This window comes from Mytilus edulis, chromosome 7 (genome assembly GCF_963676685.1).
Source record: "Mytilus edulis chromosome 7, xbMytEdul2.2, whole genome shotgun sequence".
Taxonomy (NCBI): domain Eukaryota; kingdom Metazoa; phylum Mollusca; class Bivalvia; order Mytilida; family Mytilidae; genus Mytilus; species Mytilus edulis.
The window spans coordinates 26,282,731-26,298,476 of record NC_092350.1 but is presented as its reverse complement, the minus strand read 5'-3'; the positions used below and the strand labels follow the sequence as shown (position 1 = coordinate 26,298,476).

Below are 15,746 nucleotides of genomic sequence, written 5' to 3'. Positions count from 1 at the left end.
GTCTGCAGTAGACTTAATAAAATTTGTATCCAATATGAAAAGGAATATCATATCCAACTTAAATTTATTTGATGAAATATTTGTTTTTTGCAGTGCATTAATACTTTAAAGCATATTTTCAGCATTTTATTGTGAATCAAGTATGCAAAAAAAAAATTTCAACATATTTTATCTTGTACCATTCAATTTTATAATCGGGGCCAAATATGGCCCTTACCAAATTTACTCCTTTATAGTGATCTTTCTGTTGAAAACAATCAATTTCATCCAAGTCAGTACTTGAAGAAGAAATAGTAGGTAGTAGATGGATCTGAACTGAAATGTCAAAAAATGGATCTAGTTAATAGACAACTACATTTAAAGATCTTGTGTGAAAAAAATTCTTTAAACTGGTATAAATAAGTTTTATTGCTTTTCATTCAAACTACTTAATACTACCTTATTTAAGGTGTTTTTCTGAGGTTTTAAACACTTTTTGCCAAGTATTATTATGAAGATTAAAGTTCATGAAAAACAAATTGAGGAGATGTGTTATGTGAGTGCTAATCTTGGTGAGACTAATAAACAAGGATGTAAACAACTTTAAAGGCGCTGTATATCCTCCAACAATGAGTAAAATCGATAGGATATAGTTAGCTATAACTGACCCCTGCATGACAAAATTTGAAACAGTTCAAAAGAGAAAAGCAACAGCCTGATGTATGTCAAAAACATCAAACAAATAAACAAATCATGCAGACAGCCATCAACAACAACAACTATATTACAGACATATAAAGAATGTAGCAAGGTTAAATATGTTTGTAACTGTAAGTGGGCTCAACCCTGATTTTAACCTTAGATAGAGGTAACTTATAATTTTCTTCTTACTTCAACACTATTTGGTCTCTAGTGGAGAGTTGGTAGTCATTGACAATCATCCCACATATTATTTTTATATTGACAAACGATATAAGGAAAGCTGTTGCTTTTGTATCCAGCCTTTTCAGTTTCGACTGATAAACAGCTATTTATGCCCTGCCATAGCGGAGGGGGCATTAAGTTTTACCCTTTTCTGTCTGTATGTATGTCTCAAAATTGGTTTCCATTCTCTAACTTTAGTTTGCCTCATCCAAATGTTATAAAACTTATACACAAGGCTAATTACCAGTAAACTCAGAACTAGTTTTAATTTTGGTAGTGTCACTTTTACCGTTCTAGAGTTATGCCCCTTTACAAATGGAAAGATGCTGGATATTTCATTTCCGTTCTCTAAATATAAAAAAAGAAGATGTGGTATGTTTGCCAATGAGACAACTCTCCACAAGAGACCAAAATAACACAGAAAAAACATCTATAGGTCACTGTATGGCCTTCAACAATGAACAAAGCCCATACCGCATAGTCAGCTATAAAAGGCCACGAAATGACAATGTAAAACAATTCAAACCAGATAACTAACGGCCTAATTTAAGTACATGTACAAAAATTGAACGAAAAACAAATATGTAACAAATAAACAAACGACAACCACTGAATTACAGGCTCCTGACTTCGGACAGGCACATACAAACAGAATGTGGCGGGGCCGCGGGGTTAAACATGTTAGCGGGATCCCAATCCCCCCCCTAACCTGGGACAGTGGTATAACAGTACATCAGAGCGAACTATAAAAATCAGTTGAATTTTGTTTGTCTCAACTAAGTGTTATGAAATTTGTACACAATGCTTATTACCACATAGCTCAGATCAGTTTGAGTTTTGGTGGTGTCACTTTTACTGTTTAAGAGTTATACCCCTTTACAAATGGCAAACATTGCTTCATTTTTCTCTAACTCTTGCTTGACTCCACCAAATGCTATGAAAATTATACACAATGCCTAATACTACAAAAATCAGATCAAGTTTGAATTTTGGTGGTGTCACTTTTACTGTTCTAGTATTCATTGTTGTTGGCCTAACATTCAATTCATTTTGTTAATATTGCAAATTGATGAGCCTTATAAATGAGTTAACAAACTGTGTGTTATTGCAATAGGAAACACACAGATCTATGTTGTCTTCAATTTTAATTCAAGTGTGTTGGTTAAGTTCAGGTTAAGACTTCCTTTTGGGCAAGTTTTTATTATGTCCATGTTTGTTCTGTAACAAAGATGGATTGAGAACAAATTCTTTGGTAGAACATCTTCAAGTAGACTAGACATGACTTTATGTATTAATACATCTTGATAGCCAAAATGTTGCCAGACTTCATTGATATCTATATATGCTAGATGAATATCCCTAGTAGGACATACATCTATATTTCAGGTACTTTAAGCTTTGGACAGGGTTGTAGGAGTAGATTAAAATGTGTGTGTGTGTGGGGGGGGGGGGGGGGGGGGGGCTTCTGAAAGGGATAAGCAAAACATAAAAATTGACCAAAAGCAACATGAGGAGGTAAACCCCCTTACCCACTCACATGTATGTTTGTGCTTAAGCAGATCACTAGCATGATCAGGACGGCATGATCAGGACAGAGAAATCCATTGATGATGATTGTTTTGTGCATTACGTCCAGTGACAAATATTTCATATATATCAGCACAAGAGAATCCTTTGATTATGATTGTTGTGTGCATAACGTTCAGTGACGAATATTTCATATATATCATCACAAACGAAACCTTTAGATTATGATTTTTGTGTGCATAATGTCCAGTGACAAATATTTCATATATATAAGCACAAGAGAATCCTTTGATTATGATTGTTGTGTGCATAACATCCAGTGACAAATATTTCATATATATCAGCACAAGAGAATCCTTTGATTATGATTGTTGTGTGCATAACGTCCAGTGACAAATATTTCATATATATCAGCACAAGAGAATCCTTTGATTATGATTGTTGTGTGCATAACGTCCAGTGACAAATATTTCAGATATATCAGCACAAGAGAATCCTTTGATTATGATTGTTGTGTGCATAACGTCCAGTGACATATATTTCATATATATCAGCACAAGAGAATCCTTTGATTATGATTGTTGTGTGCATAACGTCCAGTGACAAATATTTCATATATATCAGCACAAGAGAATCCTTTGATTATGATTGTTGTGTGCATAACGTCCAGTGACATATATTTCATATATCGCTATTTTGTGCATTTTTCCTTTGATCTTTTTTTGTGATATTTTTCATATCATGCTACTAGCTTGAGATGGAAAATTATCGCTAGAAACTAAGCAGGCACGTGGGTTGCTAACGAAATGGACATGAAATTGACAACGTCATCATAGGTAAAATAGCGATAAACAGATTATCATTGGTCATCTCAACTCGATTGCCTTTCTCGCTTTCGCCGTCCCGGCTCAAGCGAGAACATCAATCTCGTTGAGATGATCAACGATAATCTATAATTATCTGCATTACGTCCAGTGATAAAGGTTTCATGCATATCAGGTGACGAAATTTTGCTACTCCGAGATAAAGCATGCATTCTATATTTTCAAAAGTTTAAGTGGGTTTTTATATTACAAAATTTGTCTTAAACATAGTAGTTTAATAAACCTTTTATAATAGAATGATATTTGCAAGAAATGATAAAGGAAACTATAGACATATTTCATTTTTTAATACTGGAAAAAACTCTGTTGAATACACTAGCTTTTTAAACACTTGCTGATATCCAATGATTGAAAACGAGATCGTTTGATATTTTGCACGCCCCGGCCTTTTTCCCCCACCCACCCAACCCGCTACCCAGTTTCTTTACTGGCCTAAAACTTGCATAAAAGTAAATTTAACACCGAAACAAAGCACCAACCCGGTCTAACCTGTATCACTGATCTTACTGACAAAAGAAGTACAATTAATCTTAATCCTACACTCCAGTCAAGGAATCAACTTTTTGGAAAGTAATTACAACTAAATAAACTGTCGAAAAATCGCTTTTAAATGTGAATAAAACAGTTTTTGTATGTAAGAATTACTGGATAAAGAAATAATGATAAATTTAGTTCTAAAGCATGTAGCAAATACATTCTGGTGGTGAGACCAGGGTTATCACGGTTGTTTAACTTTTTTTCATAGAATCATTCTGCACTAATTTAGTTCAGATTGATATCTTATGCATAAGCTATAGTGACGTGATTGGTAATTTAGTCTATTTGGCAATGATTCGTTTATCGACGATTACATCAAAAAAGCTAAATAAAATAGTGTTGAAATATAAAAAATGGCAAAAGTCAATTTGATCATTGACAGAAAAAAATATATTTGCATTTATCTGTTTGAGTCTCATCTATTCACACTACGATTATTTAAATCTTGAAAGCCTAACATCCAAATATCCACCTTTGAAACATTGTAGAGTTTTCCTTTTTATCTGACACCTTTTTTTATAATAAATATTGAGGAACTATGTAGATGATCCTATGAACTCCCCACAACAAAGATTAAAATATGAAACAAATAAAACTTTAAACCTCTGCCATATTCCTTTAAAGTCTCTTCATTTGTCGGTATTTAATATAATTGTTAATTATTAGTCACTGAAACGGGTACATTCACGGGAATTTAATTTATGATTGAACAAGAACAATAAATACGTGTATAATATAGAGATAAATAATTAGATGTAATATACTGTTATGATTAAGGAATTAGAGGATCCATGAACTTATGTTCTGAAATAAGTAAAGAATGTACAAATTATGGATAATTTTTATTTTCATTTCTAGTTTACAAATTTGTTCGTCTCAAACAGGGTAAGTACAATCAGAATTAGTTAGAAATATTCAAGACATAGTTACACTGATAAACATCTATTATTTACAGGACGGTTAAACCAGTTGTAGATTTATCAGGAAGAAACATTCGGGTGTGTATATATGACATTCAAACCCATGCCAAGTTCTTAAATATTTTTATAATTACTGTGTACCTGAGCTCTTCACAAGGGATCGTGGCAGCTAATAAATGTAAAGATGTATAACTAGATTTAGTACCAATTATATTTCTGTAAACCTTTATTAGATTAAATAAAAGTCATGTTGTAGATCAGCAATTTTCTTTCATCTCGTTTTCTGTATATCAAGCATGTATTCCAATAAAAGTTTTACTAGATCTGCTGGTTGCTGAAACTCTCTATTTCTTTTAATGACATATATGAATGTTCTAAAGTGTTTGTCGTTCACCAGAAATTCAGTTGAAGCAACTTATTCAGTAAAATCAATGCATGGAAATTTGTTTGTCTTTCCGTTCACGTTCATGAAACACAATGGTTCACCGTATATATGGCCTTCAACAATGATAAAAATCCTATACCGTTAATCAGTTAACAAGACTACGACGAAAACAAATATACTGAACAGACAGCATCGGAACCAACGAAAACCACTGAATCATCATATGTCATTGAATCGAGACAGTATCAAAAAGGATGTGATAGCGCTAAACATGTTTGCGAGCGCTCAACCTCTACCCAAACCTGAGACAATATATATAGTGTAATGTGAATAAACTGTAAAAATTAGCTGCAAATGTGTTAGATTCAGTATGTTTCGATTGTTGCTGTTTGTTTTTGGAGTATTGCCCTGTACCGGCCTTTGAATGGTTTTACGTACACACAGGTACCAATAATAACGAACAACATGCGGTCCAGATAGCCGAACTTGGTCCAAGAACAAAATGTTGCGGGAGAAAATGGTTTTGGGAAATATAAAAATGTTTTTATTAACTTCTAAAAAAACCTTTTATGTCATTGATCATTTGAGATTTTTTATAGAGGTCTTTTCTGAACATGTTGACATTTTGATATACATTTATTATCACAGAATGCGGAATTATGATGGCTTGAAGTTATAAAAAAAACCACTTTTATATGTTCATAGCATAGTCATGATCGATAGTGTTAGTGATCTTCTTTTGCATCTTCCGCAACCACGACAAACCCGTTAAGCCGTGAGTAGAGTGCATCCACCCATTTTGTAAAGGCCGGGTAACCATGAATTCAATCATCAATATGAATTAAACATAAATATGATTCAAAGGCAAATTATTAAAAAAAATTCATCAAGATTTTCTGACTATTAATAGAACTTTCGGTAACTCTAGAATAGTTTTGACGGAATTGACACAATTACACATTGTATGAAAGTGTGTTTGCTACATGTAAGCCTAATAAAGCATGAGGTAACGTGACTGTCGACTCGTATTGAAAAAAACGGTTACCCCGGCATAGTCTTGACCATCGATATTATTTTTACAGTAAGACTTTCGAATTTTTCAAATCATATGTATAAGCTAGTATGATTTAAGCCTTTATCAACTGATTTTTATAGTTTGTTCTTACAATGTATATCAAGTTGTACTGTTACAATTAAGACTCTTACAACTCTGTCTCAGTTTAGGGGAGTGTTTGGATTCCACTAACATGTTTTACCCCGCCATGATTAAGTATGTATGTGCTTGTCCCAAGTCAGCGGGATCATGTAATTCAGTGGTTGTGGTTTGTTGAGCATGCACTGTTAAGTTACAAATTACTTTTCAGTCGTTCAATTTTTTTTGTACACATATTAGGCTGTTATGGTTTTTTCGTTTGAATTGTTATACATTTATCATTACGGGTCCTTTTTAGCTGAATTTGCTTAGGCTTTGCTAATTTTTGAAGGCCGCACGGTCTTTTAATATCACCCGCGATCATGTATTATTTTAAAACCACTTACTTGATTTGTAGAAATTGTCATTGTAAATAAAAAAATTACAGTAAATAAATTGTATGTAGTAAATGTATGTATTGCAAATATAAAATAAATGTCTTCATTTTTTATTAGTTAGTACATATTACTAGTCCCATCGTACATTGCTGTTTTTCATGTAACAATAACGCTATGTAACCGTAGCCTCAATAATTATTGTTACATTCGTAATTAAACAGATCCTTACCCAACCATGCATTCCGGCATTTAGTCTCCAATGTAACAATAATATTTTGTTATTGTTACATTTCCATGTAACCGTAGCCAGTGCTTTATTTTATATGCCCCTTTATTATCATATAACTCGTGTCGCATATATATGAACATGGTTGCTTATACAAAATAGCTGTCTTACTTTGTATGTTTTATATGTATGTGTTTTTTTTTATGTCGTATCTATATATGTCTCGTTCAAGTTTTAAAATATTGTATGTTTTGTTATTGTTATTGATGTCGGCAACTGAAATCTCGATTGATGTACAAAGCCTATGTTCAGTTGTAATATGTTCACGGTAACCACGACATGATATATTTTTTTCTATTCTATATTCTATAATGTTCTATTCTATTTGGTCACATACAATTGATTGATAATTTTTTCCATGGGAAAGTCGACCTACCCCTAGTCTAGTGTAAAATAAACTCATCATAGATACCAGGATTAAACTTTTATATATATACGCCAGACGCGTGTTTCGTCTACAACTTGAGAAAATCACTTGAAAGACTCACCAGTCACGGGCGCTCGAATAAAAATATATTTAAAAGGTCAAATAAAGTACGAAGTTGAAGAGCATTGAGGACCGAAAATTCCTAAAAGTTTTGCCAAATACAGTTAAGGTAACTATTCATGAGGTAGAAAAGCCTTAGTATTTAAAAAACTCGAAGTTTTGTAAACAGTTAATTTTTAATTATGAACATATCAATGATAACTCAAGTCAAAACAGAAGTGCTGACTACTGGGATGGCGATACCCTCGGGGAAATAAATCTACATCAGCAGTGGCATCGACCCAGTGGTTGCGTTTCGTCTACAAAAGACTCCTCATTGACGCTCGAATAAAAAATATTAAAAAGGCCAAATAAAGTACGAAGTTGAAGAGTATTGAGGACCGAAAATTCCTAAAAGTTTTGCCAAATACAGCTAAGGTAATCTATTCCTGAGGTAGATAATCCATCTTTAACACCGCATATTTTTCATTTCCTTTCCCCGACCGGAACACACTTTTCTTTTTTTGGCGCGTATTCAAAATCGAAAGTAGGTTTTAAGTTTTGAAACGACAAACATTTCCCATTTTGTGCGTACATGCAGCATTTACTAACACTGCTTTTATCAACTTGGAGATCTTTTTTGATCTGAACACTACATAACATCGTTTTAACAAGTCCAAGTATTATAGGCTATTTTTATTGACGTTTAACTTTTTGATTGGACACTTATTATTAGTTATACTTGAATTGTAAGGTTGTGAAATAAGTATCTCGCATACTAGAAGCAGGGGTCATCTGTAAGCATCATTTTTTGGTCAACTATATATGGTGTATGGAATGAATGGAAGGTGTACATATACAGCTGGCAGGTTTCCTTTGACCTTGACCTCAATTTCATGGTTCATTGCACAATGTTTAGTTTTTGTTGTGTGGTCTGTTTCTCTGGTACTATACAAAACTTTATTGTATTGAATTAGAATAATTGTAATGAGCACATGTTTGTCTGGCAGGTTACATTTGACCTTGACCTGATTTTCATGATTCTTTGGATAATATTTATTTTTTGTAGTTTTAACCCATTTCTCAAGATTAAATATATTTACAAGTCAGGTGTGATACATTTGTTGTATTGCATGATTATAAGATCTACAGGTCTAGCTGGTAGGGTTCCTATGACCTTGACCTCATTTGCATGTTTCATGGGTCAATGCTAAGTTATATTGTGGATTTTTACAGAAAAGAACTGAATTGGACCGAAAAGAAACGAAAAGAAGGGCATACGATAGTTTTGATCCCATATTTTAAGTTTGATGAAAATTTCCATATAGGCTTTGTTTTGCCTGATTAAATCAAATAGGTCATAAAAAATATACCTTCATGTGCTACTTTTTGAGTTAAACGAGGTCGAAATTGTGTATATTTGCTCAAAATTCGGATTTGTGACCGTATTTTCTCTTTGAAAGAAAGCCATATTATAACTTTTTTGTTTTAAAAGATGAACACAAATTGTTTTTTGTTAAATAATTTGTACAAATTGTTTTTTGTTAAATAATTTGTAATTTCTGTATTTTATTAATATCATGAATATCCTAAAAATTTATGCGTTTTTTTATTCAGAAATCAAAATTATAAAAATTGCACTATTTACAGTTTTATAAAATTTGGTCCACATAATCTCCTTGCAAAATGAAACAAAATGTCGTTTTAAAAAATTGGGGTCCATGCACTCGTTTTCAAATTAACTCAGTTTAAATGATAAAAATCAGTCGAAAAATGCATCTTTTCTCAATATGTCACAGTTTGACGTCGCGATAATAACATTTTATGTTAGGAACGTCATTACCTTCCCTGTAAATGTATCGTATGCCCTTAAAGGGGCACTAGCTACAATATATATGAAAAACCTGATATATTGTTTTTTTGGCTCAATTAGTAATGAAATACAAATAGTGAAATAACAATTCCTTTTTAGTAGCCATTAAGGTTCAATTTTGTCAAAATAAGCAAAAAAACATTTATTATGAATTATTCACTTGCATCCGTATTCATGTGAACTTTAATTTAAACCCTTAGCTTGAGTTGGATAACACGTGAATTGTATGTGTAAAGTTATTTAAAGGAGAGAATGTCAACATTGAAAGTGAAACAAAGGTAAATCATTTGATTGACTGATTCGATCCACAAATAAACATTCTAATACAAGTAAAAACGACAATAAACATTTTTTTTTCTTTCTGTAATATGAAATTAAATAGACCTAGAATAATTCAACAGCACGAATTTGCTTAATCTATTTATATCTATATTTATGTTTACATCGCTTATATGGTCATCGGATGACTATAGAGGTTAAGTCGATAAATAATTAGATGGCGTCTACACTCAAGTACACACGAAACGAAGCTACATATTTTCATGCCTGAGCCTTGTTTATTGTTTTATTTAGACTTTTAATAATTTGGATACATGTTTTACATTGTTATAAATCAAATATGAGCATTTGATCAGAATCGATGAACATAAATTTGACAGCTAGTGCCCCTTTAATATATAAAGTTAACACAATGCATATAGACACAGATTTTTTATATTGAAACAATTCTTCGTAATAATGTAAATGAACGCATAATTCAAATTTTGATTGTACATTTAAAGGGATATATGAACTTACAAAAAAGAAACAATATAAATTGTTTTTTAGTAATATTTTTTTAATATATGTATGCTTGATTATCATTTTTCATCAAGGATTTTAATCTTATCATTTAAATATTTGTCAATAAAGATATAAGGTGTGACAACTCTCCGTCCAAGTCATAATTTGCGGCGTTTTGCATTTTCGCCGATCTGCATCTCATTTGCGCCGATTTCCTTTTCGGTTCTTTTCGGTCCTTTTCGGTTCTTTTTGGTCCTTTTCGGTTCTTTTCTGTAAATCCTCGCTCTTTTCTGTAAGTCATCGAACCCCTTTATTTGGGGGTATTGAATGATTGTAAAGTGTACCTGTTTATTGAGCTTCGCAGAACTTCATAGAACATTGCAATTGATAATGTCAAGTTTTTGTGATACTTGCACTAAAACCTTCATACTAAAGACATTCAACTTGAATTCATTGATAAGTAAAACAAGCAAGAAGTGTCGGTGTGTGCACTCTTGTTACTATAATTAGAGTAGAACATGAGATCCTTAACTGACTGATATATATATATAATAACATAACAAAACCAGTCATTGAACTTAATTATATACAGCACATACAATCTCTGAATCAGTACAAGCAGGACATATCAGAAAAATGTGCCAAAAAGATCAGCTTCAGCAATTGCAACATATTTGTAATGGGTCAAAAATAGCCCTTTTTACATTTGAATTACATTTTTTACAAGTTTTTAAACATAAACATCTTGATATTTAATTTAAGCATTTTGAATATGGGCGGTATATTGTAAGGGAGCTACCATTTGATTTTTATGGGGGGCTAGGATGAAAAATTTTGTCCTGCATTTTTTTTTAGCTGTAATCTCTGTCCTGCCTTTTTATTTTTCACTCTGTTCGGTCCTGCCTTTTTTTTTTAGTTTATCCTGACTTTTTTTTAACCAAATTGTCGTCCTGACTTTTTTTTTTTTGCAAGTGTCTCATCCTGCCTTTTTTTTTACTCAAAACTCCTGTCCTGCCTATTTTTTTCAAATTTCATCCTAGCCCCCCCATAAAAATCAAATGGTAGCTCCCTAAACAAAACATTCATGGTGTATTCATGACCCAGTAACTAGAACAAGAGATGAATAAAGCTCTGCTATAACAATGATAACTATAGATGAAAAAATGTTTTATACATTTTGTATTTGTATAAAAAAAGAAAAGTAAACCATTCATATACCGGTACCCTACCGGTAAACTCTATATTCATAAAAATAATACTTTCAAAAACATGCTATACATCTATAACTGTACTTGGTACTCATTAATACCAAGGTGAGTACTCATTTTAAATTTTTGTGCTTGAAACAGTCCAAACCTAGGATTTTGATTGGCTGATTTCTGATTTCAAGACTATCACCCTTGGATGGAAGTTTTAGTTGATTATTCTCCTAGGATCAACTGCAATGACATGAATGAAGAACATAGAATTATGTAGAATGATGATTAGAGGTTAGTACACTTGTATGACCTTCAACCATGTCAACCATTCTTTTAAAGGAATTTTATTTGTTTATTTAACAGACCTGGATGGTGTAACTCTACCACTTCTAGTTCAGTAAGCTATCAGGAAGATTGTGGGTCATGGAAGACAGATACTTGTACAAGATATAGGTAAGTGTTTGTATATATCCATGATAAGTTTCTACATCTACAAATTATATCGACTGGAACAGCCTTTCTGAATTGCTGAACTTGGATGACATTTTAGATACATGATCATTAGAGAAACTGGAAGTTATGGATCTATTTAGGCCAAAAAAAATTAAATGTCTGTTTAGGGTTACCTGATCGACCCTACTTTTGAGTGCCGAACCTAAGTCATTTTATTTCCCTTGTAAAGTGAAAAATAAACTGGACTCATGTCAAAAGTGAAGTTAGTGTTGCCTGATATATCCCAATGTTCACAATCATGAATATGATAGCTGTTTTAAGGAAATTTGCAACTCGTGTGATGAAATAAACACTTTGCCGCCATTTTTTCCAACCAATAACAAAAGGAAATAATCCAATCATTAAAAATACGGGTAATCTCGGCCCATGTTCAACTCAGACCACGACAAGACCAAACCTCATGACTCAAAATCATGTCACCAAACATAAAATGAAAAAATTAAACAAAATAAAATGGAAATACTGACCTTAGTAACCTACCCTAATTTTTTAAAGTATGTAACCTTAAACAGACATATATATTCTTTTGGCCATTACCAATGTTTCAGTCTATTATATTGTAGTTAGTTAATATCAATATTTGATTCCAAAATCTATTATAGCTTCTACATTCTTACTATAACAACCTTAAAATTTATTATAGAATTTAAAGAAAAAAGACCTCCATTTGTGACACAAACATTCGACTGACGAAGAAGTGAAAATTTTTAGTTGATTTCTGTTGGCTTGTAGAGAAGAATTTTACAAGCCATGTCAGTAGGACTTGTGGTTATAAGTGTGAAGACTGAACAAACTATATTTGGTATATTGGATATTTGCAATGTCTGTAGGTCTGTTAGATAGGGTCCATCTGACCTTGACTTGAATGGATTTTACCCTGCTCATCCTTATCTTGCTGTAAGTGTATTGTCGTGTAATTTCCTTATATGTTGATGTATCATGCAGAAAATATGTTGTTATTACAAACCATGCCTAACTTTCAGATGTAAAAATATATTGAATTTGTAGATAAAAGACTATCTCTGATGTATTAACTTACAAAATTTTTTCATTTCAGGGTTGTAACAAACACACTTACTTTTTGCTGTGCAGGTTATACAGGAACAGATTGTGATGAATGTATGTATGTTTTGTTACGGATATTACTGTTTATTATTGTATTGACAAAAGTTGCAGAGTGTGGGACGATATGGATTTCAATCCAACTGAGGGACAGTGTTATATTCATTTGTATAAATCTTTAAAACCAGGATGATTCATACTTTGTATGCAGATACCTGATTTTTTATGATTTGGTCTGTCATGTTCATTGCCATTGACCTTATTTTCATAAGTTGGTAAGTTTTCATGGTTTTGTCAGTTTAATAGATACAATGTAATTGTTACAATAAGTAAAGGTGAATTATATTGTTTATGGTATGATTGTAAGATGTAGATTTCTGTCTGGCAGGGTTTATCTGATCTTGACCTCATTATTATTAGCTCTCATAGACCAAGAGTCCAATTTTCTCTTCACTTTGCTTTCGTTTTCCGCTGTCTTTTATCATGGTCTATTTTTAATAATCTCACATGTCTCATGTTTATTTTTTTTTTAAATATTCTATAAAACTACTATGCCAAATTTTACATATCTAAGCCACAATCATCATTTGGGTATCTAGTTTAAAAATTATGTCCATTGATCCCACCTAACATGATCGACATAGTTAAAAATGGGACATAGGAATTAAATGGTAGTTTGTCTAATACATGTATCTTAAAAACTGCTATAAACAAAGAAAATCTTAACAGAGGCAAAAATGCTCCAAATGTAAAAATCTATTTATTATCTTTTTACTTCAAAATAGTCAGATGATTTCTAACATTTACATGCACCCGAAAATGATGAATTTAGCAATTTTTTAAAACTTTTTTTGCCTAATATCTTTAAAAAAGTATATTAGATAGAAAGTGTTTACTATTGGAATATACTGAAAAATATGTTAAACATGTTAAAAGAGTTAATGATATATATATATAAAATATTTATAAATTTCAATACATAAACAATATCAAATATTTCTAAACAAATTTACTGTTATATTTTCTTTACACTGTCTGAATAAAAGAAATACACTGCTCGATTTAACTTTATCTTGAACACGTGATATGTCAATTTCTAGTTGATTACATGTAGTCGTAATCAATCCTACGATTGAGTAGATTCGTAGTAAAACAAAGTAACAAATGAAGTTCAATACATTATATACAGATATACTGATAAGCACATCATATGTAGTACATTCGCAAACTTTTTAACATGTTACATTTATACATTTTAACATGAAACTAACATGGATTTCAAACTAATTGAAACAATTCACAAATCTTTCTATAAAGGTATGCGCTAAACACTGTAGTAATTATACTTTTGCATACCTTGTCACACGGAACACATTATAAATATACTCTCCATAATCATACAACATCAGGCCAGCATGTATATTTTTTCTCGTCAAACGGTTTTCGTTGCGAAACTGTGAAACTGTTGACAGAATATGGAGAAGAACTGAGGTAAGTTGACAGGCTATAACCAGACATCTATATTGTGCCGAATACAAAACTGAAAACAGACTTCATAAACAACAATGGTACAGCATGAAGTAAGGATAGGATTGCTTTTAATAATCTTGGTGGAAAGTCCAAATTGTCACAGGGTAAATGGCCACTTGCTCTTTGCAATAGGGCGTTCGATATTGTGACGAAATATAATGTGGTAAACCATTTATTTCACACTGAAAATAGGGAAAAGGTTATTTGTCCCTTATGGCCCGAGAACACAGTTATTTCATAGTGCATTTCTTTAAGACAATAAATTCATATTAAAAAAATTGCACCTGCTCGTTCTCAAAAAGATTTTTACAGTGTAGTGTACTACCAGTGAGACAAATAATATTAAAATTATAGAAAGTTCTACCAGCTCTAACTCAAAATATTGACAATTCTGTGTTAAGGGGGTGTAAAATTCAGTTTGACAGCTTCAGACGTGATAAAATTTGACCTTTTTGAACTGGACCAAATCACTACTTAACATAAAGATTCAGCACCCAAATTTTTTTAACATGTAAATACATCCCCTACTTAATATTTCATGCATTTAATATCAAGAAATAAATTGGGAAAGTGTATCAAATAAAACATGCAAGTTATACACTGTTTACACTAGGGACTATATTCGTAGACAACGAAAACCAAAGGACGATAACTGTGTTATTGGACCTAATAGGACAGAAAGACTTGACCAATCTTTATAAAACTTTGCACAACCTACGCTAAGGCAATTATGAGATAGTTTGCCAAGTTTCATGGCCATATGGCATATATTAGAGAAACTAGGGTCATTTTAGTATTGACATTTGGATGTTTATTTTTGACGTATAAATTAAATATCTTCAACTGTCAAGATTTTGGCCTACAAATTTGTTTTTTAAATGCTCTTGAATATTATATATTAAGTATTAAAAGCATCTAAACACTCATTTTATTTATCAGATGTATTGTAATTATTCCAAATCAAATTTATATGAGCCTATGCCTGAAAATAGAGATTTTCCAATTCAGGGAAGCCTTATATAAATATGCATTTTTCTCAGCCAATTTGAAGTTTTTGAAGTTTTTTAAGCCTTAATTATTCTTTCATATATATTAAATGTACTTTAAATGTATAGAAAAGTTACAAAAAGCATACTGCATGAGTATAAAATGGTCTTGGGCTATGTAGTACTGAGAATTATTTAGAGTCGATTTAGGCGGTAGCCCATATTGACATGTAAAAATGCACACAGAAGCTATCGGAAATAAAAATGTGTTACTTTTTGCTTATTTCTATGCTTAGGTGTTATGATACAAGAAGTCTTATTGCAAAAGGACTCTTGCATTTAAATTTTTTGAAAGACATATG

At 31.8% G+C, this 15,746-nt stretch overlaps 1 protein-coding gene across 1 annotated transcript in view; it reads left to right on the top strand.

Annotated features, from left to right (window-relative positions):
• The first annotated feature begins 4,616 nt into the window (after positions 1-4,616).
• Positions 4,617-15,746, top strand: part of LOC139481135 (uncharacterized) — a 112,305-nt gene continuing 101,175 nt past the window's right edge. Inside the window, exons 1-3 of the mRNA XM_071264247.1 lie at positions 4,617-4,736; positions 11,657-11,746; positions 12,864-12,925. Coding sequence (XP_071120348.1) covers positions 4,672-4,736; positions 11,657-11,746; positions 12,864-12,925 — 217 coding nt within the window. The 5' untranslated portion in view covers positions 4,617-4,671. The remainder of the gene's footprint in view (positions 4,737-11,656; positions 11,747-12,863; positions 12,926-15,746) is intronic.